Source organism: Phacochoerus africanus, chromosome 10, assembly GCF_016906955.1.
Source record: "Phacochoerus africanus isolate WHEZ1 chromosome 10, ROS_Pafr_v1, whole genome shotgun sequence".
NCBI classification, from domain to species: Eukaryota; Metazoa; Chordata; class Mammalia; order Artiodactyla; family Suidae; genus Phacochoerus; species Phacochoerus africanus.
In genome coordinates, this window is record NC_062553.1 from 117,608,967 (window position 1) to 117,636,892 (window position 27,926).

Below are 27,926 nucleotides of genomic sequence, written 5' to 3' on the forward strand. Positions count from 1 at the left end.
GCCTTTGGGAATTCCTTCAAAATAGAATGCTTTTCCTCTAAATATTTCCATGGTTCATTGAATTTCTCTTCCTTTGGTTTTTGGTAAACATCATCTTCTCAGAAAGAGAAGCCTCTATCACCGAACCCTGCATTCATTTTCTTTAGTGAATACCTTATAAACTGACTTTAATTTACCTTTTTTGATTTTTAATTTTTTTCACCCACTGGAACAGAGACTTGTCCATTTCCGTTTGCCTGTTTTAAGACACTGTATCCAAAGTACCTAGAATAGTGCCTTACACATAATGAGTTGCATTTGTTAAATCAACACATGAATTTTATCCTTACTAGACTATGATTATTATAAAGGTATCATAATGGCTTTATAATTAAAAACTAGAGAAGCCTTTACTTGGCGAAGTGCAGAAGCCTTGTCCCAGGACCCAGAGCTATGTTGTTCTGAGGGGTATACTCTTTGCCACCACACTGGATGAACTCATTCTTCTTTATAGGCCTGAATATCTCTGGGTCTTTATAAAAACATACACACCTGAGCTTCATCCAGGAAATATTGATTCCGTAGGTCTGAACTGAAGTCCCAAAGGCTTTACATATAAACATATATGTACATATATATGTATATATGTATATAAACATATTTATAAATTTATATATATGTATATATATGCTATTACACACTTAGGATTTTTGGATCAATAATATATACTATGCTATTGCATATATGTATAAGTAATATATACACACTCTTACATATGTCATCATAGCAACTACAATTATATATGTAAATGGACATGTACAATTAACACAAATTTTAAGTGTGCTGTTATATATATATGATGTGCTGTTTATACATAAATACATCATATATATCATATATAAAATTAAATACATAATATATGTTGCAGGGAACTGAGAAGATACAAGGAGCCAAGGAAGGGAGCTTGCCTGAATGGTGCAATTCTGAGGGCAGGCTCCTAATCAGAAAAAGGGACCTGCCTGAACAATGCAGTTCCAAGGGGAAGCTCCTAATCAGGAAAAAGGGCCTGTCTGAACAGTACAATTCCGAGGGCAGGTTCCTAAACAAGGGGATGCCTGCCTGCATGGCGCAATTCTGAGGACAGGCCCCAGAAGACAATAAGGCTTGCCCACTGACTTTGGTGGGGAACTGAATTTTCCAGGAAACAATTTCCATTTTGCATTGCTGAGTGGGGATTGTTCCATGGATGACTTAGTCTTTTCTGTTATTCACTTGCTATTCAGTTTTTTCCTCAGTCTTTCATGATTATTTGCTTATTATTCTTATTTCCCATTCTTATTTTCCTGTGGTGATTTGTGATTTAACAAAATTACAACAATAATATAACAAGAATTTCATTCTAAAGGACTTTCGCCTACTTAAATCCAACTTAATTAAAACATAGTGTTTATCTACTAACTAGTTATACAGTAAACTTTTAGAGTTACTTTTAGAGTTAGGATTTTAATGAGGTCCACAGAAGTTAGAAATATATTATTCATGATCAAAAGAAACCTAGCTGTGAGTTTTGTCCTTGATTTTAGAAGCTTTTAGTGATAGCTGGCTAAGTTGATTTGTATTTTCTCATACTGTTTCCCTGCCAAGGACACTTTGAAGATAGACACTAGTCTGAAGACAAGATTTTTTGTGTCTGTAACTTCTTCAGCTAGTAAAAACTGGCTGGCCATGAGATGGTTTGTGCTGCGTCTCCTCTTTCCCACATCATATGTTGTGCCTGTTTGTCCTTGAATTGTACTCATTAAATTTAGTTAAACTGAAGATTTTAGAACATGACATATTGCCATTGTACCATGTGATCAAAAAACAAAGCCTAATAGTTAACCAATGTACTTTTAACACTATGATGTAATCTGTAGTAAAAAACTGTCTATATAATCAACCACTTATGCCAATAAAGTTTGAGCAGTCTGGCTCCCTGAAAGAAGGAACAAAGAGGCTGTCTCCGTTTCTCACGCCGATGCCATTCATCTCCTTCGGGAAAAGTGTACACTCCCTGGCTGCTGGAGCTGGCCTCCGGCAATATATCAATGTTGGTATGTATAATAATACAGATATGTATACATTATATATGTATATATAATAGTATTAAAAATGTAATGTTAACTATTACAGATGTAGTAGTATGTATATGTACACTATCACATATACGATATGTATATCATTTAACAGTCACAATAATTTTGATTTTTTTTGTCTTTTTTTGGTCTTTTCTAGGGCCAGACCCACGCATGTGGAGGTTCCCAGGTCTAAACGGAGCTGTAGCCACAGGCCTAAGCTACAGCCGCAGCAATGCGGGATCCAAGCCACGTCTGCGACCTACACCACAGCTCACAGCAAGGCCAGATCCTTAACCCACTGAGCAAGCCAGGGATTGAACCCGCAACCTCATGGTTCCTAGTCGGATTCTTTAACCACTGAGCCATGACAGGAACACCACAATAATTTTGATCATTATATCTTTGTTGAATTTCTATTTAAAAGTATGTTTTCACTGGGAAAGAAAGTGAAGAATTCAGGTAAGAATTTCAGGTAGGAATTCAACCCATGAAAAAAGCTACTTTTTTCCAATTCCAAAGAAAAATAATATCTCATATAGCTATATCAAGGATTACTTCATCTTGAAAGTGTTTTTAAAAGCCAACATTTAGAGATCAAGACAAATGAACATGTAATTTTGAAGGGAGTTCCAGAGGAAGTTGTATCCACTGGAGAGGAAAGGGAATAGGATTAATAGCTTGATTTCAAGACCAGGTGACTAATTGTATTGGAAGGAAATAAATCTACTACTATAGGGAGGCCAGTGTATAGTTATAAAGACCATGCTGAATCCTGTTTCTGCAACTTGCTACTTATGTGATTTGTGGCGATTTACTCCACTCCTCTATATCTGAGTTTTGCCTAACTCAAGATTGTTGTAAATATTAAATGAGTTCATACATGTTAAGTGCTTGCGGAAATGCTTGATACACAGTAAGCACTATGTGAATGCTCCCTATTTTAATTTTTACAAGCTAGGGAAGGTATATGCTCAGAATAAAATAAATAATAAATAAGTAAATAAGCATCCTTCCTCAGGGAGTATTAATTCCTGAGCCTTATTTTCTTTATATATCAATCACAAGCTGTTAAAAATATTAGAAGTGTTGGAAACTAAAATGATTAATAAAAATCTAAAACACATTTGTCTTCTAACTTTAATATGATGTATATTTTTCACGTTAAGTATGTTGGCCTTTAGGATGAGATGTGTATGTATTTTATATATTAAAGGAAATATTTTACTGAAAGAATTCATTAAAAATGAATGTCCAATCAAAAGCCTTATTGGTATATGTAGACATGACTTATGAGATTATGATTTTTCTCTTTAGGTATATTTATGTTATGAATTGTGGAATTGCCTTTCCATTTCTGGAACAAATGCCATTTGTTCAAGACTTGTGGTTGCCAAGAGAAGGAGGAGTAGATTGGGAGTTTGTGGTTAGTAGATGCAAACTATTCCCCTTAGAATGGATAAGCAATGAGTCCTACTGTGTAATACAGGGAACTATATCCAGTCTCTTGGGAGAGAACATGATGGAAGATAATATGAGAAAAAGAATGTGTGTGGGGGGGGTGCTTGGTCAGTTTGCTATACAGCAGAAACTGGAACAACATTGTAAATCAACTATGCTTTAACAAAAAATTAAAAATAGCATTTGTTCAAGTTATTTTACACTGGATTATGTTGCTAAGATATATTTTTAAGATTTCTGTATTCATAATGAGACTCATCTGTAACTTTCTATTTTGAACTACCTTTGTCAGCTTTTTATATGAATATTATGCTTCCTATGTGGAAACAATGTGAAAATTTTTTCTTCTTATTCCATGCTCTATAGGTATTTTATTCATACTTTAGTTATCAATTTTTCAGTTTTATAAAATCCCCCTGTGAAGCTTTCTGGGCATGCTTATTCTGGGATGAGAGAAGAGTAGATACTTATTTGACAATTTTTCTAACATTTAAAGTTTTTCTAAAGTCACTGGTAATTGGTCTATTTATTTATTTTATTCTCTAAGATAAAGTTTAGAAATTTTAAATCCTCTGACATATCTTCTATTGACTTCAGTTCTTAAATGTATCTTTTCAAAATTAAATTTATTTTTATTAGGGCATAGTTTATTGAATATATTTCAATTGAAACAATTTCATTCTCTAAATAGTCCCTTTTGGTCATGCCATTCGCATACTGTTTAATACCAATAAGCTTTCCACACACTGCATTATACACATAACTCAGATGCCTAACATCTCCAGAGACGTGCTTTTTGGTCTCCATTACTAATTTTTTTTTTAATAAGAGCAACCTCTGCAATCTGTAGAATGGTATTTTTCATCTTATTGCAAATATATGTTAATATGCAATGCCAGAGTGCATAGCACTCATCGGATTCTCTAAGGAGTTCATGACCCCCAAAAGTTAAGAGCTCGGGGCTTCAATTTTGTTCATTAAGGCTTCCCACATGAGACATTGCATTAGTCTGTTAAGCATAAATGGCCCCGTCTTTGGGCTCACTCTTCTCCAATTATTGTTCATTCAGCCACTAGAGTTTTAATCATTATGCTTTGTTTCTTAAAATTCTCCATGATGCTCTATTACCCTGAACATCTTCCTTACTCTAGCACATAAAATACATGATGATCTCATTTATTCCTACATTTTCTGGCTTTGACTGTCCACAGCAGCCTTCTCTCTAAGAGAGAGAAACCATCCCATTTCATGGGTCCATGACTTCGTATTTTTTTCGCCCTGAATATTTTTCCCACTAACTCATTCCCAAGTTAGTACTACTGATCTTCCTAATGTCAAATTCTTTAGAAAGAATTTCCTTTTGCAAGCTTGAATGAAATTCCCTTCCTTAATGTTTCCGGAGAATTGTCTTCTTATCCATCCCAAACATGACACCTCTCACACAACAAAGTCTTTGGCGTTCATTCCATCCATTATAATCTGAGTTCTTCAAGGAATGAGACCATATAATATCATCACAAACTCTTTCCAGTACCTAATATGACCTTGATAACTTTTGTTAAATAAATGAGAATTTATTATAAATAATATATCCAGTAAGATTTCTGAAGGTAAAGAGTTCTGTTAGTTGATGTGATCTGTGAAGACTTCAAAAACCTAGAAAACACAATTTTCTAGGTTTTTTATTTGTATCTAAGAATCTTGACTACTACTTATTGTCCCAGTCAGAAGCAATCTAGACCAAAGATTTAACAAAGACAATACTGCCCTCTCCAAGTAGCTAACACAGGAAACTGGAAAAAAATGAAAGCATATCTTTTTTTTTATATTAAAAAACATTGACCGCATATACTTCTCCTTGATTTCAATCTTCTAAGTAGATTTATCATTACCTTTAGAAAATTTTAACTATTCTGAGAACAATAAAAACTTGCTCTCTGTTTTGACAATCAAAAAGGCAGCTCAAAATTATTTGAAGAGCTACTACTAACATTGTAGTTATTTAAATTGTATCCAGCATCTGTAAAAAAAGAGTAATTATGCCAATAATTTCACATTAATTGGAGAGGAGAAAAATTTCCTAATTTACTAGCACTGAATAAAGCCTTAGCTGGAGTTCATGAGATTTTTAAGTTCTTTAAATTATTATTACAATTATACTAAATTACTATTTTGCTTATTCACTATTATCAATAGACCAATACTGTGTTATGCCAGAGGTCCAAATTCAATTTACAATTCAAAATCCTTTCAGTGCCCTGAGCTCTTTTTTCTTCCTCACCATCTATCACTAAGGATTAACAGTAATCGTTTATGTTCATGCTATTTCTTCATATTCAGTACTAAAGAATAATTATTTTCTCCCCTTTTATAGTAGTATTTATAAAGTAATACTTGAATCGTTTTATTATAATAAGTTATTTTAAAAGATAATATTGTACATAATGAGGACAAGTGGAGTGAATAAACAGAAAATTCACAAGAATAATGTTAATGGAAAGAAAGTTATAGTTTAGAAAGCATTAAGGAAATACAGTAAAGCTGCAGTTGGAAGGGAAGAGCTTGGAGAACACTGATGGGAAAGAGTTGTCTGTTCCAACTTCCCAATAAAGGTGGAATAAAGCTTCCCACATTAAAATAAGACAATTCTCACCTGCATACCAAGGAGAGCAATCATTTCTGTCTCACCCCTTACCTTGAATTTAAAGTCCAAAAAATAGCCTATTATGAGTTCTAAATAAAATGGGAGCAGAGAAAACAATTTAAAATTGGTTACTTAGGCAAATGTTCTTGTTGAAACTTCACAACTGTTGACGACCAGTATCTTCATTATTACATCTCTGGTGGGCATTTAAAAACAATATCTTTTAATTTTTTTGAATTTTTAAAAATCTCTTACATATATAGAGCCTTTAAAATGAAGTAAATAAAGCCAATATATCACACTATCAAAAATATATAATTGTGCACTCTGGATTTTATTATGAAAATGTAGTATATTAATGCAATTATTTTGAAAATTATCTTCAAACATTTTTATATGTACTTTCAAATTTTCTTTTTCTTAGAGCCCATGGCATATGGAAGTTCCTTGGCCAGGGATCAATCCCATGCCACAGCAGCAACCCAAGCTGCTGCAATGACAATTTCAGATCCTTAACCCGCTGTACAAGAGAACTCCTAAATTTTTATTTTTATTTTATTTTTGTTATTTATTTATATATTTATTTTTGCTTTTTAGGCCCACACCTGTGGCATATGGAAGTTCTCAGGCTGGGGGTTGAATCAGAGTTAAAGCTTCCAGCCTATGCTACAGCCACAGCTCACAGCAACACCAGATCCCCAACCAAACCTGCATCCTCTTGGATACCAGTCGGATTCATTTCCATTGCGCCACAATGGGAACTCCTGAAATTTTTATTTCTTTAGGTGTCTATTTATGCAGTTACTCTTCCCTCAAAGAGGGAAAAGTAACTCCACTTCTTAAGTGTGGGATGTATATAGTGATTATCACCTAAGAATACAATATGGAAAGGGAGAAAAATACAAAGAAATGTAAAGTAGTTAAACTTGACACCTACCACAGTCAAGTGATCAAGGCCAAGAGCAATAATGATAAGTCATATTAATAGCATATACACTTGATATCATAAAATGAGAATGGCACTTTATCTCTGCAGTCTTCTTCCCCAAGCCATGTAATCATGAAAGGAGCATCTATTAAACCCACAATAATAAGCATTTTATGAAATATCTGCCCAAAGTTTCTCAAAACAGTTAAGATCATCATCATAAACAAGCAAAGTCTGAGACCCTCACAGTCAAGAGCAGTCGTAAGGATATGAAAAAAAATCAATGTATTGAGGTAGCCTGGATGGCATTCTGGAACAGAAAAATGACCATTTAGGTAAAAACTAAGGAAACCTGAATAAAATATGTACTTTAGTTTATAATAATGTATTAATATAGTTGAGGTATTTTAACAAATGTATCATCTAATACAATATTTTAACAATTAGGCATGGTTATGAGGTACATGTGAAATCTCTATATTATTTTTGCATCTTCTGCCTGGAAAAACTTATTTTTAAAATGATTACAATCATGAATTGATTATACACTTAAAAGAAAGAATGGAGATAAATCATTTAGTTTTAAAGCTATAAGAGAGTAGAATCTTCTGGATCCTGCAATCTTTCATGTCTTATGAGCTAATATTACATTATAACAAGAAAGTGAAAAAGAACCCCTAGAAATCCATGAGAGAGAAATGGAACAGAAGGAAAGATAGAAATCAATTTTTTGTTTGTTTGTTTTAAAGGTTTAGTGAAGTATAGTTGACTTATAATGTTACGATAATTTCTGCTGTACAACAAAATGACTGAGAGAAAGAGAAATGTGCCCAAACCTAAGATTTAATCTAGAACAAATTGTTTTTTTTTTTTTGCCTTTGACACTTTCTTATAGCTTAACCCTACATTAGGTCAGAATAAAAACTTGTTAAAGACAAGGCCTATGTGATCTAAATGTGGTTTGTCCTCTAAAGTCAATTCTAAAGAGCAGGTAATACTAATCTCTCTCTTATAGAGATTAAGAAATACAAAAAGAAATTATGTGATTTACCCAGAAGTATACAACAAATAAATAAGAATATCAAAATATATCTGAGGCAGGTTATATCAGACTTTCCACATCTAAACTATTTGGAAAAACTTCCTGCTTATTATCTCTGTCTTCTCAATATTTTTTCAATCTGTTCCCTACACTATCTTCAAGACTCTCTATCTACTGCCATTTCTTGAGATCAGGGTCATCCTGACTCATAATGGCCCATAATCAGCCCTTCCTCACTCATTGCACCTCTTTAAAATAAATGATTTGTATTTATAAATATAATAAAAATACCCGCATAATTTTTAAAATTGTTGATCCGCCAAATGTAATGTCCATCAAAACGGACTAGGGTTTCTTTCACTAAAACAGTAATTAAAAAAACAAACTATAGCTTTCAATGTTTTAATAACCTTATGCTCCGATAGCTTGTTTACTGGTGCACATATTTAAAAATCTAATGAGTTTATAGAGTACAAAAGGGACTCAAACCTAAATGATTAATGACTACATTACTTATGTGAACATAACCATTTGTTCTATAAAATGTCTAAAGTTTCACTCTGTTTTATAAATTACAGCTCTGTTTGAGGAGCCTCCCTTTTTAAAGAAATAAGTGCAGCAGAAGACAATAGCATTGTCACATTTAGCTTTCTAATATAGTCAAAGCAATGAATGTGTACTCCTGGTCCCGTGGGTTTTGTTACTTACTCAACTCAATCTGGACAGACTCTTACAGGAATTGGTCATCATGACCTTTCTCATTTGAGATTACCAGGCCCTCCTGAGCAGTATTTTTAAAATTTTATGATGGATTTTTTTCTCTTTAAATAAAATATTTAAAGATAAAATCTAATTTTATTGAAAAGAGAAAATAAGACCTCAATCTCCTTTTCATATCGCCCCCCCTGCCCCCGAGGATTCAGAGAAATTCTCTATGGCATCCCTATGACAGTGAAAAACACAGTGAGAAAACAAATAGTTTAGAGCAACTAAAATATAATCACACTCAAATCAGAATTGGGTTTTCTCTCCTACCGCTTCAAACTTAGAAATTCACATACACAAAGAGAAAATCTTCTTCTTACTCCAAATACTCCAATAGCAGTTGTAACTACATATACTATCTAAAATCAGATCATCACCAATTAAATGTAAGTATAATCTGTAGAGCTATACTTAAATATCATTTGGTTATGTTTCCACAAAAATTTATACTGAAAACTCTGAGAATTCATATAAATAGAGCAGGTTCACACAGCATCACGACTGTTTCTTTCGACTTGCTAGCTTGCTTTTTGTGGTATAGTTCTTGATATATTGCTTTTCTGTGGTGTGCTTCTGAAAACTGAGAAAATATCTCTCCTATAAGTGAGCTATATTCAGACTCTTTGGTGAGCACCAACTAGAATAGGAGCCATCCCACAAAAATATTTTTAAAAATACTGTACAAAGTGGAGCGGTAAAGTTGGCTATAACTAATGCCAAAGATAATATGTACTCTGAGATCATAAACTTCAGCTTTTAGAGCATTTATTGCTATTTCTTTTCTTCACTATATGACTCCCTTCAGCAGAGATATCTAGTAAGAGAGTGAAAAATGTTATTTTGTTCAAAATACTATTTACTTCCAATACCATGGATCAAAAAAGCTGTAAAGAAATATCAGATTTCTAAAAAATCATTCAAATTAGTAAAAGATTTTAATATATTCAGTACATTTTTCAAAAAATATGGAGGACTATTTCCTTTTTCACATTGTGGTATGAATTTAAACATACAAAATACATTTAAAATTTAATTTTTTTCATGTGTTTTTCTCTTGTGCTTTGAAGTAAAAATCAGAATAAACAACTCTACATATAAACAGTTGTTTGAACATATGGATTTCTTTGAAGTTATTAACCTTTCACAGAAAAGAAAAGCAAAAGTTAAAGAGATTCATATGAGGAAAAAATTTGTTTCATGTTCAAGTAGCAGAGGCAACAATTTCTTTAAAAGTTATAAAACACAGAATAATGTTCATGCATACCACTTTGAAATGCTGGCCTCTGCAATCAATTAAATATTTGTTTAGCTCTTACATTGTGCACTATGTCTCTCTACACTCCTATCCTGAAGATTTTTTTTAATTGTTATTTCCCCAATACAATTTTTTTTCTACTGTACAGCATGGTGACCCAGTTACACATACATGTACACATTCTACTTTCTCATATTATTATGTTCCATCATAAGTGACTAGACATAGTTCCCAGTGCTACACAGCAGGATCTCATTGCTAATCCATTCCAAAGGCAATAGTTTGCACCTATTAAACCCAAGCTCCCAATCCTGGGTTGGAAAAATTAATATTGTAAAAATGGCCATACTACCCAAAGCAATCTACAGATTCAATGCAATTCATATCAAATTACCCATGACAATTTTCACAGAACTAGAACAAACAATCCAAACATTTATATGGAACCACAAAAGACCCAGAATCGCCAAAGCAATCCTGAGAAACAAAAACCAAGCAGGAGGCATAACTCTCCCAGACTTCAGGCAATATTACAAAGCCACAGTCATCAAGACAGTGTGGTACTGGTACCAAAACAGACAGACAGAACAATGGAACAGAATAGAGAACCCAGAAATAAGCCCAGACACCTATGGTCAATTAATCTTTGACAAAGGAGGCAAGAATATAAAATGGGAAAAAGATAGTCTTTTTAGCAAGTATTGCTGGGAAACGTGGACAGCTGCATGCAAATCAATGAAACTACAACACACCCTCATACCATGCACAAAAATAAACTCAAAATGGCTTAAAGATTTAAATATAAGAAAAGACACCATCAAACTCCTGGAAGAGAACATAGGCAAAACATTCTTGGACATCAACCTTATGAATATTTTCTCAGGTCAGTCTCCCAAAGTAACAGAAATAAAATAAAAAATAAACCAATGGGACCTAATCAAACTGACAAGCTTCCGCACAGCAAAGGAAACCAAAAAGAAGACAAAAAGACAACTTATGGAATGGGAGAATATAGTTTCAAATGATACAACTGACAAGGGCTTAATCTCTAGAATATACAAGTAACTTATACAATTCAACAGCAAAAAAGCCAACAACCCAATTGAAAAATGGGCTCAACAAGATTTTTCAAAGGTATAAAGTTCATACTCTGCCCTCAGGAAGATTATTGGAATATTCTTGAATTTATATTTTACATTTAATTTATGATGGCTCTATTGAAGTAGAGGGATTCTGACAACAAAAGTAACTGAATAAGTGAAATGCAACCCATGAAACCTAAAGATAGAAGAAGGCTAAGAAAAAATAGTAATGAGAAATATATTTTGCAATATATATTTATGGAAATATATATGTATGTGTATATGTGTGTGTGTATATATATACATATATATTTATATAAAACTAGACAAAATTCAGATAGGCAAATAATATGTGCTAAAATCAATAGTTTTCTTGAAACAGAGAGTCATACTTTAGGGGATATTGAAACAAAATTAATTATCTTGAGTTCCCGTCATGACTCAGCAGAAACAAATCCGACTCGGAACCATGAGGTTGGGGGTTCGATCCCTGGCCTCACTCAGTGGGTTAAGGATCCAGCGTTGCTGTGAGGTGTGGTGTAGGCCAGCAGGTTTAGCTCTGATTTGACCCCTAGCCTGGACTCTTCATGTGCCACAGGTGCAGCCCTAAAAAGCAAAATAAATAAATAAATAAAAATAAATAAATAAATAAAAAATAAAAATTAAAATTAAATATTAAAATTACTAAACTATCTCACCAAAGAAGTTGGAGCAATGTTGAAGAGGGGAGCAAATAGGAGATAGTGAAGAGGAAGAGATTGAGTCACATCTATCAGCCCAGTTTGACTGTCAGCCAGCTGCTCCATAGCTTCCTAGATGATGGAATAATGATCACAGATGCATGAATAAGCAAGTTTTCTCCTTCGGAATCCACATTTTCTATAACAGCGTGACTGAGATTCTTTTACCTGTCAGTTATCTAAGGCTCAATTTCTAGATATATAGCTGGTTCATTGGCTGTTTCCTTCTAAACGTTAAAAATCTAAACTATTTTATTATTCACCAGCCACTGCACAGATGCTTTCCAGATTGTCAATCCTCCACTCTTGAGATAACCATGTTGCATTTTTAGCATCTTCAAATAAGTCATTATTGGGAGAGGGCCATTTAGCTGGAATGTTAGACAGTTCCTCAGGAAGATTTAAAATAGGATCCAAAGAATAACAGCAATTTATGTGGTTAGCATCCTCAGTGGTTTTCCCTGTTGCATGTTTCTGAAGATACCATTTCTGCTTACCGGGGAAATCCTCTGAGCACTTCCTGCACTGTTGGGATGATCTGCTTTAATACAGGTCACAATAGGTATTTCAGATCTTAAAATAACTGCACGTTATTCAACAATAGAAGCAGTTTTAATTAAAGCCAAAGAAGTAGTTACCAATTACTAACTAGCTAAGACAGTAAATTGAGCACCAGTGTCCAGCAATACTAATAAAGTTTCTTCACTCCTCCAAGCCATTTTATCTATATAAACACAAATGACTCCTCAACTCTTGGTGACTGAGTTCTCTAAGGGATTTGGATTAAGTGATCTCTATAGTCCCTCTAAAATAAAAGACCTCTGAATACTTTCAGTTAATTTTTCTTTCCCTTGATTTTACTTCTTCAGCCATCCAAGGAAATTGTTTATGCAGATGAAGCAATCACTTTCTTTTAGGACTAGGGAAAACAATTGAATTTTTAAACTCTTGTCTGAAGAGTTAATTCTATAAATATACTACATCTTTTAATAAGTTTACTCCCTAAGGTTTCAGAAACAGAGATTTACAGTTCAGCAGATAATATTTTTATTGTCAAATAACCAAACTGTAGCACCCAAAAACGAGTGCTAAGACCAGAATTTTCCCATTTTAAGAGGGATTTACTCAGATTTTTCCTTTTCATTTACACTTAATCTATCCTAACAGAATAAGCTGAAAACATTCAGTAAGTCTGTTAGTCTAGTATTTCTAGAGAAATAATTTTAAATATCTGGATAAAGGATTAATACTTGCTGAATAGAATGCAAGACATCAGGCTTGGATGAAAGGTCTGCCAGGTAGAAAAGAAATGATAAGCATAATTGCCTAAGTTTAAAAAAACTATTAGGAGTTCACTGCCATGGCTCGGCAGAATCAAATCTGACTGGTATCCATGAGGACGCAGGTTTGATCCCTGGCCTCACTCAGTGGGTTAAGGATCCAGCATTGCTGTGAGCTGTGGTGTAGTTCCCAGACGCAGCTACAAACCGCATGATTGTAACCACCGAATTTACAATCAGTACTGACAGAGATACTTTGTGGACTACTGACAGGTTACTCAGCATGACTGGAGTTAGCCTCAGCAAATATTTAAAATGTACCAATTTCCCAATATAGAGTTATCATTCCCCTCATTTGCCAATCATATGTGAACTAGCACCTACAGATACTTCGGTATCAAGTGTCATATCTTTATATATTGAAATATTGAGGAATTCCAAAGATTCTCAGGGAAGAAGTCAGGATTTTATGGGAATAAAAAGGGAAAATATGTTCCAATCAATCGGAAATCCTATCAAGGAGTTCTCGTTGCAGCTCAGCAGGTTAAGAACCCAATATAGTGTTGATGAGGATGAGGGTTCAATCCCTGGCTTTGTCCAGTGAGTTAAGGATCCAGCATTGCCACGAGCTATGGCAGAGGCTGCAGATGTGGCTCAGATCTGGTGTTGTTGGAGCTGTGGCATAGACATGCAGCTGCAGCTTCTTCAGCCACTGATCTAGGAACTTCCACATGTCACAGGTGCAGATGTAAAAAGAAAAAAAAAGAAAGAAAGTCTATCAATACTATAAAAGTCAGGACAGCCATTTCTGCATGCCCTTGCTGACTCCCAACTCTATAGACAGCCATGGAAGTAGCAAGATTTCAAAAAACTAGTTTGTAGAAGCCATATGGGAAATGCCTATGCAGCATTATTAAATACACTTTTTAATTAATTATGGAAGTAAGAATTTTAATATTCATAACAAAAGCTATTCTTTGTAAATAGAGATTACATAAGATTCTACAGCTTATTATATAACATCTTATATCATAATATCCTGTATGTTTTTAAAACTATTGTCAATGGCCTCATCTTACTTTTTTACGTTTGAATATTTTAAATGTATATGATACATTAGTGCAATCATGCAATACATATATTATTTGTAAATACATAATTGACAGTATATGCTTTCTTTTTAGCTCCTGAGCAAAAACTTGTAGAATACTACACTACAGCATATACTAGCATACAAAGATTAGAATGCAATTTGTACCTAAGAGAGTTATATTTGAATTTTTAATCTAAACTATGTTCAGATTAAACCATGTCAAATGGTGATTTGATTATGGATTATGTTCTTAGAAATCTTCTTAGACCATTAAGAACATTTGGGAATAAATGTGTATCTAAAAAATTTTGTGCACTGCTATGAGCAAACTTGACCCATTTTCTCTTTAATATACTTCCACTTTTGTAGAGCTTATGCAGTGATCAGATTTCAAATGAAAAATTATGCCAACCATAAATGAAGCATACGTAAATAAAGATATCAGCACCTCCTGAACAAAATAAGTTCTGATTCCTCCTTTAAATGATATTAAAGGTTGTGTGGCACAGAAATTATATACCAACCATGCAATCCTATAATTGTACTGATTAACTCTGATTCAATTAACAGATGTAGCTCTCCAAGGAGTTCTTATTTTGAGGACTAAAATGAAGCTGAAATATCCAACTTCCCCACCCCCTGCCTCAAATTTAGAAGTTCTTAAATTTAAAGTAATAGACACTTTAAAGTTTTGAAAGACTAATGTTTGCTCTGAATTATGTCACCTGTATCTCTTGAATCAATATAGCAAATCCCAGGATCTGCAGATAATCAACAGATGTCTGACCTTCCACTCCATATTTACTTGAATAGAATCCTTCTTTCTATTATACAAAAAAGGAAAAAAAAACCTAATGCTACTAGAATTATTTTTTAATTAACCTGTATGAATAGGCTTTTGTTTCTTTGGAAAATTGTCTCCAAAATACTTGAGGGTAAAAATGTAAGTGGCAAAATTATCATCACTGTATAATTCTATGGAATAACATCATATATGCATTTAATTGTCTAAAATTCCAATAAATATACTTGGAATATAAAGAAGGTAAAAAAGGCAATGAAAGGTAGGGAAAAAAGGAAGAAGGGAGAGAAATGATTTACACTGCTCAGATAATACATTTCTCATTTCCTTCATTTAGCATAATCCCATGGAGAAGAAGAGATAAGAGGCATGAATATTCAATTCGGTCATTCTCAACTCTCTTTGCAAAGATTTTATATAAATAAGCATGATTCTCATGTTTAAATATGCATTTTAAACCATCTGAACTCTGAACACAATCTAATACTTTATCTTGTGCTAAACTAAAGAAGCAGCAATATATTCCAGTTTGAATAACTATGTTATTCCTTAGAAAATATGGGGTATGCACATATATTTTACAGGTGATAAAGAAGGTTCTCAAGGCTGACTTTGATAATGTGAGTTTCTCTCCAGATTGCAGTAGATAATTTCCATGTAATCTGTAACTATGCTGTGCATGAGTATGTTTAAAAACATTGGTAGTGAGGCTATCAATCACTTCTGAATCATCGCTATGGTTCTAGCCCACAGTCCCAGTCTTGAAACCATGGTTATTCCAGTCTGCCTTTGTTGGTTGAGTTTGAATTCCAAAGAGATTATTTGTTTGCTTGTTTGTTTGCTTGTTTGTTGATTTATTAGAGTTTTGTCTGTCTTCTACAAAACACTCATCAGTGCTATAATACCTGAGACTATGCATCTTTGAAAATGTCTTTCCGTTATTTACTTCTTTGAAAAAATAATTTAATCAATGGGATAATTTTTTTAACACACTTTTACTTCCCTAAGCATTTTTAAGAATTCCTCAACTCTATTACAATAGGTAATGTTATCATATAAAATTTTGAAACCAGAATGATTTATTAAATTTATAGATATCTTTTACCTGTTACATACAGTATTATTTCCTTATCTAGAAATCCAGTGGTCTAGTAACTCCATTTGAATATGGCTTGAATTGATTCCTTTGTATGAGTTTTGACTGTGACATGATGAATTTTTTTACTTCTTTTTTTTTTAGGAGCCATTTCCTTTTTTAGGCAAAATTCACAAAACATAAAATCCAATATTTTAACCATCTTATACTGTACAGTTCAGTGGCACTGGGTACATTTACAATGTTGTGCCACCATAATTTCTATCTAATTTTGGAACATTAAAATATGATCCATCCCATCAAATGACAGGATAAAAGCCCATACCTGAAGGTACCAGGATTAATTTTTGAAGATGCCAAAATTAGTTTACATGCATAACTTTTACACTTCTGATCTCATAAATACATTCTCTTCAATATACACTCTTATACATAAATTTTTATCTGAATGTCTGATTACTTCCTTAAATCAAATCATTAGGAGCGAAACTACTGGATTCAAAGAGTGAGATTATTATTAGGATTCCTGATATATATTGTTTTATAGGGTACCAATTTCTATTTCCTTAATAATTTAAATGCCAGCAGTGAGAGCTATTATTTTAAGAGTGCTTGCTATTTTGAAGGGGAGAGGGATTTGTGGGGGTTTCTTTTATTGCTTTCCTCCCAGTGCTTGGTTTGTAATATCTATATACAACATATGAGTTGTCATTCTTCAATTTAAAACCCTTCTTAAATATTCCCTTCAACACTGAATTTGTTCAAACATTGCAAGTGATGAGTCCATTTCCTGATACTGTAAAGTTTCTCCCTCCACTTACCAGCTCTGTGGTCTTGGAAAAATTAACCTCTTGAAATATGTTTTCTCATAACCTAAGTACCTCACTCACTGTACTAGGGTTTAAGGGTGAATTAAGATCTATGTCAGTACAGTGCCTTGGAGAATAAATGCTCCATAAATAATAGTTATTTTAATTAAATTAAATGTAAAATCAAAGTTCAAAAGGTAGCTGATAATATATTTTCATAGTATCTGTCCCCAAGAAAAAGGTACAATATATTCAGAAAAACTCTATAGTCAAGTTACATCAAAGCAGAAGTATTGTATAATTTCTGTGCCTAGAACAGCACTTAGTACAAAATAGAAACTCAACAAAAACTTTACAAAATTCTATCTATGTGACTAAAAAAATAATAATTGTGTCCAAAATAGGGTTGTTAATTTCATATTATACATCCAATTTAGGGTTGTTAATTTCATATTATACATAGAAAGAAGAACTAATCTGTTAAGCATTTAGTAATTCCATTAAAATATACTTGTTACAGGTTCTAAGCTGGCCAGTTGAATAAAGTTCATATTTGGCTCTTAAATTAAATGTCTTACAGTATAGTTGGGAAGACATATAGGTAACTTAATAATTACACTAGAGTGTGAAGAGATCAAAGCGAATGACATAAACGGGGTACTTTGATTGACTGCCCATCAGAGGAAGCGTCTCCAAAAAATAAAGAATAAAAATGAAATCTAAAGAACAGACAAGAAATTACAGGAAGGGAAAAGGTATTCCAGGAAGAGGAAGAGAATTGTGTAAACATTATGTATTAAAGAATATGTTCAAAGAATTGCTAGTAGTTTTAGATGGTTAAAGAGAAGAGTCATGCAAGGGAGAAGTAAAATGAAATTAAGGAAGTAAATGGGGACCTAATAATAAAGGGCCTTGGTGCTTCCCATTGAAAGGTTTTTGGCAGGGAAATGACTGATAAAATTTATGTTTAGAAAGAACTCTCTTTTAAACTATTGTAAAGAAGAGTTGAGAGAAATACTGCTGACTGAAATTAGCAGTGATCTATTCATCAGAGTGATCTATTACGAGTCTGTCACAGATTCCACAGAAGTAATAGAGATTTAAAGTAGGAATCCACCAGCGAATACTTTCCCACTTTAAATCTCTATCATTTCTTCTGTGGATGTAAGACCCTCTAAGAATGCTGAATCTCTTTTACTGGTGTTGGTAAGTGATTGGATTTGTGGAATAAGTGAAGAAAGAGAAATGCAATGAAAACTAGAATAATTGCCCAGTGTCTAGTTTGGAGAATTAAATTCAACCAAATTCATTCCCTTATCCTTTTCCATAGGGAAAATGGAAAGAATAGATTTAAGACCTTGAAGGTGAGTTTAGTTGGGGTACTATAGAATCTGAAGTGGCTGTAGAACATCTGAAGGAAATGTCCAGTAAGTAGTTGAGTACATGAGCATGGAGAGCTAGATTCGGTAGACAGCGTGACTAACGATATCAAAGACGTATCTGTCTAAGGTAGATATTTCAGGGCGCGCATATAGAGTAATAAAAGCAGAGGAACAATACAGTAAACTTTAGAAATGCCAAAAATAAATGGGAATCATAGGAAGTAAAGCCTCAAAATATATTGTTTGGATGTAGGGAGGAAGGAGAAATCAGCAGATAGTTGTTCCACAGCCTCACGGAGGGAAAGACACTAAGAATAAGGAAATGAATAATAATGTGGAGTAAACTATTAGGAAGAAGGGTGTGGCTGTAAAAAACATACTTTAAAAATTGTGAAATTGGCTAATATGTAGAGGCTGAAAGAATTTTGAGGTACATGGTAGTAAAAGACCTAAATTGCCTTGAATAGACTATTAGAAATATGGTTTTATGATCTCAGAAGAAAATAAGGTAGTAAAACCTAAACTACCTTGAAGAGACTGTTTGAAATATGTTTGTTAAAAGGGATTCTGGAGAAGACTCAGAAGAAAATAAGGAATAGGGTATTGGAAACTGGAAGAAAGGTTACCTTTGTCATAAATTTCTCATTTTGCTTCTGGGTAGAAAGTAGAATTTGTAATTGATGATAAACTTGAATATCTACCTGAGGAGCCTTCCAAGCAAAGCATGGAAGGTAAGGCTTGGTTTCTCCTTGCTGCTTATAATAAAATCCAGGAGGAGAGGAGTTCCCATTGTGGCTCAGTGGTTTACAAACCCAACTAGCAACCATGAGGATGCAGATTTGATCCCTGGCCTTGCTCAGTGGGTTAAGGATCCAGCATTGATATGAGCTGTGGTATGGGTTGCAGACTCAGCTTGGATCCTGAGCTGCTGTGGCTGTGGTGTAGGCCAGTGGCTACAGCTCAATTTGACCCCTAGCTTGGGAACATCCATAAGCCACATGAGCGGCCCTGAAAAGACAAAAGACAAAAAGTAAAATAAAATAAAATCCAAGAGGAGAGTGATAAACTTGAGGAAGGCCCTGCTAAGCAAAAAGGAACTTGAAAACTTGAAAAGGTTTGTAAAATTCTCAGCCTGTCCATATGGCAAAAGATGAGAATACTCTGCTCTGGAGATGACACAAAAAGTGTGACTGGACAAACTTTCACTGGATAGATTAGCCAAGTGATGGATCCAAACAACCACCTTAGCAAAAACACTACCATCCTGGACTGAAGCAGAAAGAGACAGGAGGAAATGATGAAGGGCTGCCAGACTTCTAGAATTCTGCAGATAGGAAACAGGAAATGGACTGCTAGAGATACTAGGCTGAAGATGTGTGCTGTCTTTCAAGAAAAGGGAAGAACTCCAAAGATGCATGAGAGGCCAGCAGGAAGGACATCTCCTCATTTCTAGAGAATAGGACTACCACCTCCTTGGGACAACAGGATGGGATCACCTCAAGCTAAGATGGCAGGACCACCACAAAGAGCCCAGAGGTAGGAACCAATAGGGCTATGGTGGCCTGAGGCAGGGACTGATGGACCCTCCACAGACCCAGATGGCAGAGCATCAGGACACAGAGGATAATTCTCATGCCTTACATCTAATGGATTTTATCTTGCTTAACTGTGAACTTTCTTTACACTATTGATTCCTTTTTTTCCCATTATCTTCTTTTTGAATGGGAATGCCTATCCTAAGTCTCTGCCATCACTGTATTTTGGAAACAAATAACTTGTTTTCTAGTTTCAAAGATCCAGGGATGGAGAGGAATTTTGCTGCAGGATGGATTATACCCAGAGTCTTATGCATACCTGATTTAGACAATAAGGTTTGACGGGTTTTGAGTTAATATTTAAATAAGATTTTTGGGCTTAGAGTTGATATTGGAATAGGTAAAGTGTTGGGGCATATTGGGATAAAGTGAACATATTTTATATAGGTGATGAACATAAATTTTTGGGTACCATAGGGCAGACTGTTGTAAGTGAAACTGTGTCCCTCCCAAAAAAATGTTCAAGTCTTAACCACTGCTACCTGTGAATGTGACATTATTTGGAAATGGGGTCTTGCAGATGTAAGCAAGATAAGATGAGGGATACAGGTTGGTAGTTAGCCTTAATACTGATGTCTATGAGAAAAGGGTAATTTGATAGAGAAAAATACACACAGGGAGGTTAGGTAAAGACATACAAGAAAAATATCATATTATGATAGGCAGAGATTGGAGTAATGCATCTATAAGCCCAGGAACACTGAAGATTGTCAGCAACAAACTGGGAGAGAGGCATGAAATCGATTCTCTTTTAGAGCTTCCAGAAGAAATAGTCTTGGTCACATCCTGATTTCAGATTCCTAACCTTCCCAAATGTGAAAGAATAAATTCACATTTATTGCCTTAAGCCATTCAGTTTGTGTTAATGTGTTATAACAGCCCTAGGAAACTAACGCAAATGCCAAATGCTAATGCTACAGAGAGATCAAGAAAATTAAGGATGGAAAGTGAAATTTTGTTTAACATGAAGGTAACTAATAAGACACAGCACTGACAAAATAATATTAAGTATTTTAACATCTAAAGATAATGTGAGTGAGGAAGTAGAAATAGTAGAATAGGAGTAAACAGATATTTTGTTAAAGAAACTCGTCTTGAATAGAAGGAAATACATAAAAGTGGTAAATAAGAATGCAGTCAGGAAAGGGCCATCTAACATTGATTCTTGGACAATCCTAAAGAAAAAGAAAAAAAAAGAGTTGTTGGAGAGAGAGAAAGGAAAGGAATTGTTGAAAGAACATGTAGTACAGATGAAAGAAGAGATATCACTTTTACAGAGACAATAATAAATAACTAAAAGAGGATGAAAGGCACAGAAATGTAATTCTTGGCTTATGGTCTTAATTTCATCAGATAAATTGGAAACACCATAATCTGATGAGCCTAAGGAGGAAGATGGAGAAGAAAGAGAGTTGAGGACTAGTTGAGAACCTATCACAGATGCACATGAAAAGGTGTGTGGTAGACACCAAGAACTGACAAAGAGTAGCCGTCTACACAATTAAGTGGAGATAACCAATTGTTCATTAATTGATTGGTTGCCAACAATAATTGGCAGCCTGACTGCAGGAGCCCAAAACTCAGAGGGTGGAAATAACCCGTGTGACGGCAAAGCAAATACAATGAAATAATAAAGTGGGGAAAAAAGCAAGAGTCAAAGAGTGGACTATCAGGATCCGATATTAAAAAAAAAAAGAAAAAGAAACAAAGAAAAAGAAAATCTCAACATAGTGGGAAAAAACGAACATAATGAAACTAAAAGTGAGGGAGAACTGTCAAACTGAAGGTTATTTTCAGAGATAGAAATCTGGAAATTTGACAACCTTCTCTTTCCAAAAATAACTCCTTCACTAGCCAGCAATACTACCTGAAATTCTACCCCATTATGTTTATTTTTAGAAGGCCTGTTAAAATAAGAATACAAGTATGAAACATGCCATATTGTTTCCTTGAGTTGTAAGAGAGGAAAAAAATAATAAATGACCAGCACCCCTTCTATTAAGATAAATTGTTAGCAAAACTACTGGGGTATATCAGCTGTATGTATTCTAAGCAAAAATATGGAGATTAAATAAAATTTGGAAGAAATATAATCTATTATACACACTAAAATCAGCATACATCTCCTGGCCATTAGGAATAAACTGCAAGCACTCACATAAATGATCACAATTTGTATTAAGTTTATTCAGTCAAACCAAGTTTTACATACCATTAGCTAAAATCTATTAATGTCTCCTAGGATACCACCCTTAGCTTATTTCTCAGTATCCTCATACTGCACGGATGCCCAATCATACAGACTCCAGGTTTTAAATGTGAGGGAATGGGATTCTCTAAGTCACCTTCTAGTGTGTTACCATCTTCTCATCTTCTCTGCTTCTTTCCTAAGTGGTCCAAAGCTAAGGCTTGTGGAGTTCTTATGGTAAGAGAAAGAGGATGAGAAAATTAGGAAACCAGCAGAGTGGGCTCAGCTAAGAGCAGGATTCAGATTCTGGAGTTACAATAGCCAAATTATTCACCAAATTCTCTTTGTTGGGAAATTTCCTCCTTAACCATTATCTCCTAAACCTTCCCATTTCTCAAGGCATAAGCTTCAGCTAAGTCAATCTTTCTTTTGGGGACTTCATTTTATCCGTATAAAGAAAAAAAATTTTTTTTGTCTTTTTTTGCCATTTCTTGGGCTGCTCCCATGGCATATGGAGGTTCCCAGGCTAAGGGTCGAATCAGAGCTGTAGCCGCCGGCCTACGCCAGAGCCACAGCAAAGCGGGATCCGAGCCGCATCTGCAACCCACACCACAGCTCATGGCAACGCCGGATCGTTAACCCACTGAGCAAGGCCAGGGATCGAACCCGCAACCTCATGGTTCCTAGTCAGGTTCTTTAACCACTGAGCCACGACAGGAACTCCAAGAAAATTTTTAAGAGAAGTTAACAGAATCCAGTGAGCACATCCTTCTCCTTAAATACTCTCATTTCTTTCTGTACCTTCCTATTCTTCTACCCATAATACTTGCTTTAATGTCAGAAAATAATACTAAACAGCAGGTTCCATGAGGACAGGGTTCACATTTGGTTGTTTCACTGCTACATCCCCAGTACAGCTCCTGGAAGGAAGTACACTCAATACACATTGAACGACTGACTAAAGCAATTAAGGAACAATAACTACTCTGCTATGACAGTCTGTCATGTAAGTAAGGCAGATCTAAAAGGAAGGCCATGGCCTGGATCCGTCTCTTCCTCTGAAAGAAAAAACACTTTAAATTCTTTGCATCCATAACTTCTAGCTCCAACATCATTCATTTATTTGTCATATCACCCCTACTCATGTGTGAGACGATGAGGACAAAATCACAGACTTACGAAGCTCTGTATGGGTAAGTAAAACAACAGTGTGAACTGAATAGATTTCTACCCAATGAAGTAATTTTACAGCTTTAAATATATGATCAAAATCTGCATGATTTCATTAGAGAAGAAGGAAGCTTTCATTTGTAACTCAAGTAATCTCAAGATGGTGAACTGACAGAAAGAAGTAATGTGCCTTTCAAAAGAAAATTATTTAATATAGAATTAGTGAGTTGTAAGTGTGAATCTATTAACCTCACCTATGATTTATCACACACTTTTGCAGGTCTGAGAAGAAATAGAAAATAATACCTTTGATAATTATCATTTTCAGCATGCATTTATTCTGAGGTGGTGTTGTGTCAATAGAATTATTAACAGGTTGGCCTCAAACTTATTTCTGTACAGTACCTTTTTGTCACAAAAACTGTATGAAGGAAAATACTATTCATTACCAGTCACCTTAAGTCCATTTGCGCAATAATCAGGGTTTTTGAAGACAAGGTATTTAAGTGGGAAACTAAAGAATACAGTGTTCACAAATCAGAAGCTACCTTCTTTTGAAGCAGATAAAACATGCTGCTCCAATACATGTTACCTGAAAATGTTTAGATGAAACGCACACTGTAGCAAGATCAAAGAGCAATAACATTTACTGAGACCTCCCTCTTGCTTGGTGTTGTTGAAAGGCTGTTGAAACTACTCATCCCCTTAAAAACTCTCAAAATTAGATTTTTACAAAATCTTCCTTTTCAGGTGAGGAAATCAAGGCTCAAAGAGTTCAAGTGGGGAAGAAAAGAGTTCAAGAGTTTGGGGGGATTGCTAAAATATTTGTAGCCCTAAACCTCTTCTCATCTGTCCCCAAGAGACTAATAAAAGAGAGGCCTGGCTGTAGAAAAACCCAACCTAATACACTGCGGGTGAGATCCATGTAAGCACTGACTACTTCCTCCAGCGTGCACTTCACAGAATGCTTGTGGTCAGGTCCCGAAAACCAAAGTGCCATATGTCCAAAATGTACAGCCACACGTGTATGTATTTACATTGCGCACAGGATATGCTCATCCCAGAGAAATGAGGAATTCAAGTCTTGTCTTTGTGTCTCAAGAAAATCTACATTTTGGGATTTCTGATTTACTCTCAGTGTGTTATGGCATTCCAACCTAATCAAAATCTTCCAGGAAAAAACAGTCTCTTTCTGCCTGGAGGGAAGGGAAGTGGAGGGGGGCTATTTCTGGTGATAGAGATTAGAGAAAGAAGGGAAACGAGAGAATTTGGAAAGGGGGAGCGAGAGGAAATGGGCTCTGAGAAGGGAGAACAGAAAAACAGGAGCAGAAAATTGAGTGAAATTCCAAAAGTCAGACACCTTAACAAAGAGCATAGCTCGCCATTCCCAGAGCCCAACCCAGACTGCATCCACACACTCTCTTGCGGAAAAATCTCCTGGAATTGTGCCCTTGCCTGAAGAGTGAATGGTTTAATTGATTTAGGGGAAAAAAAATAGCCCACAATAAATGTCTGAGAGCAGGGACCTTAGCAAAATACCTTGAAACTGAAAGAGGAAAAACAATCTTGTACAGACTTTAATTATGTATAAAACGTGCAACCCTTCCTTGAGTGTTATCAGTTCTCCAGGCTCCAACGAGTAACCTATGAATGAAACCCAAAGGGCGGGGTGGAGCAAAGGAGCGCAATCGTAGCCCAAGAAAGGGCTCCTCAGCTCCGAACCCCCCACAACGTCATCGAAGCAGGGGCCTATAAGGAACTATAAAGCTCGCAGCAGCTCCTGAGCCTCAGTGCTCCAGCTGGTGCCCGGGAACCCGCGCAGGGGGGACCCGGGAGTGCTCCGCTGGCAACAGCACCGAACATCTCTTTTTCCGACTCTCATTCGTCCTGCCTGCTTGATTCGCAAACTTCTCGGAGAAACTGCCGCCCTTTTCCCCGTCACCGGCGAGCTCAAAGTATCTCTTAACCAGCCAGGGCTGTGGTACCTTCTCTATCTCGCTTCCACGCCAGGGCTGAGGTCTGCTCAGGAGCAAAGGGACCGGGAGGCAGAGAACTTAGGAGGAGTCGGTCCGTGCTGGCGGTGGGTGAGTGAGGGGACCCGGGGCTGCAGACCTACCGCGATGGCCTCGCTCCCCGCAGCCACGAACTGGACCACCAGTGCGGGAACAGCGGGTGCGGACTCTGGGAATGTGAGTGTAGCGCTTCAGCCTGGGGCAGCCGCGGGGGCGGCTGAGGCTGAGTGGCTGCAACTGCTGGTCCAAGCTGGCAATCTCTCTGCTTCCTCCACGCTGGGACTGGCCGCGGCTTCCCCGGAGCCTTCGCAGCCCCGGGCCAACCTCACCAACCAGTTCGTGCAGCCGTCCTGGCGCATCGCGCTCTGGTCCTTAGCGTATGGCGTGGTGGTGGCCGTGGCGGTCTTTGGGAATCTCATTGTCATCTGGATCATCCTGGCCCACAAGCGCATGAGGACCGTCACCAACTACTTCCTCGTGAACTTGGCTTTCTCCGATGCCTCCATGGCAGCCTTCAACACCTTGGTCAACTTCATTTATGCGCTTCACAGCGAGTGGTACTTCGGCGCCAACTACTGTCGCTTCCAGAACTTTTTTCCCATCACAGCGGTGTTCGCCAGCATCTACTCTATGACGGCCATTGCGGTGGACAGGTGAGTTGAAGACTGAGGGGAAGGAGGGGAGGCACAGAGAGGAGCTTGGCAGTGGGATAAGATTACAAAGGAAATGGTGACGAAATGGGTCTGACAAAAGGAAAAGGACTAAGAAAAAAGTCCTTGAAGAAAGGGGGTTACTAACTGATTTGTAGTTCTCCAATGGCTGAAACAGTTTCTGTTTCTATGGCCTCCCCAGCTCCCACCCTAATGCCCTCATCCCCATCAAGGGCATGTAGAGGGACTGAAGAAGGCAAAGAGATGGGAAAAAATCTGTCATTCCAAGTAGGACAAACTCAGCTAGAAACGCTTAATACTAGCATATTTTCTCAAATGGCTTCAAACAATTGCCACAAAAATTACATTATCTGTAAAATGTACTTTTTTGGCCTTCCTTATCTGATTTCACTTCCCAGGAGTCTGTGGAGTACATGAGCTGAGTAAATCCTGTGCCTGGAAGATGGCATCCAAACCTTTCAGATGATAGGCAAGAAAGAGCCCAAATAATAATAATAAATGGTTAACAAATGAGACACACACTTTATAGCTGTTTAAGATCATTTTTTTTAACTGTTCCCCCTTCTACAGTGGGGATTATGAGATTTTTAAGCAATTACAAGAAATTGATAGACCTCCAGTATTTGTTTTCATATTTTAAGTTTTTAAAATTTCTGTGTATACTTTCTGTCTCCTATTGAACATTAGCAAATGTGCATACAGTGTCAAGATAAATAATTCTCTACCTATTGCTGAATGGTTAATTTTAATTCAATATTATGCTTAAATGAACCACACCAGTGGATTCAGTCCCCACTTTGTGATTGGCGGGATCCGGGGGGCAGGAGGGTTGATGTCACTTTAACTTCAAGTCTCAATCTTCTCATCTCTTCTACCATTAACAAACTTGTTTCAAAATAAAATGAGGCTTACTATTAATTCTCACCACATTAAGCCACCATTATGAGGAAAATAAGAACAAAAAAATACTTTTTTTTCTTAAGCCCATCCTCTGTTTACTATTTCAAAACAGTGAACACAAATATATTGATGACATAAAGTTTTAGAAATAATTTTCAAATACCAGGCCCAGGGGGTTAAATTGTAGGAGCAGGAGGTAGTTGCCACTAACTAGGATAAATAATCACAAGTCACACTTTTTAAACCTCTGAAACTGCCAATCATCCTTTCCCCTTTTTCTCTAGTTTTCCACAAGTATCCACCCCTTCATTTTTGTAGGGACAGAAGTGAGTAGAAAGCAATAACAAAGTCAGCCCCAGTTTGGATAAGTGACATTGCCTCTAATCCTGCTCCACCAAGATAGGAAGTTTCTTTGGCTTGAGCTTCTTTCTTTTTTGTTTTGGTTCGATTTATTTTTCTTTGTTCTGATCTGGAGGAGAGGCATTAGCATATCATGTTATGAAATTCACACAATGTTCCTGAAATGTTAATGGTACACTGTGAAATTTGATGAAAAATTAGGGTGTGAAGTAGGTATTTCAAGTTTACAAGAGGAAAAAAGGTCATTTTTTCAGAATTACTTTATGCCAATATTTATACAAAATCTGAAATGGTCTTGGAGTTTTTTAATTGATAATGGTAATGCTATTTCATCACAATCACTGTCTTGAAGTCAATGAATATTTCACTACTTATTCTTAGTTTCTTTACTAGAAAATATTATTAATTAGCAAAATTATTCAAAATTTAGTATCATAGGAACTGAAACAAAATCTGAAGCAAATTCAGTTCAGATATTGAAAATCTTTTTAAAAACTATTCTTTTAGATTCCACATATAAGTGATATCATATGGTATTTGTCTTTCTCTTTCTGACTT

The 27,926-nt window shown here is 35.7% G+C and overlaps 1 protein-coding gene and 1 long non-coding RNA gene across 2 annotated transcripts in view; one reads left to right on the plus strand and one right to left on the minus strand.

The window, feature by feature from the left end:
• The window catches only part of LOC125137922 (uncharacterized), a 369,450-nt gene that overhangs the window by 308,971 nt on the left and 32,553 nt on the right, over positions 1 to 27,926 (minus strand). The window lies entirely within an intron of this gene.
• TACR3 (tachykinin receptor 3) overlaps positions 25,089 to 27,926 on the plus strand; it is a 55,289-nt gene continuing 52,451 nt past the window's right edge. The window contains exon 1 of the mRNA XM_047799049.1: positions 25,089 to 26,090. Coding sequence (XP_047655005.1) covers positions 25,546 to 26,090 — 545 coding nt within the window. The 5' untranslated portion in view covers positions 25,089 to 25,545. The remainder of the gene's footprint in view (positions 26,091 to 27,926) is intronic.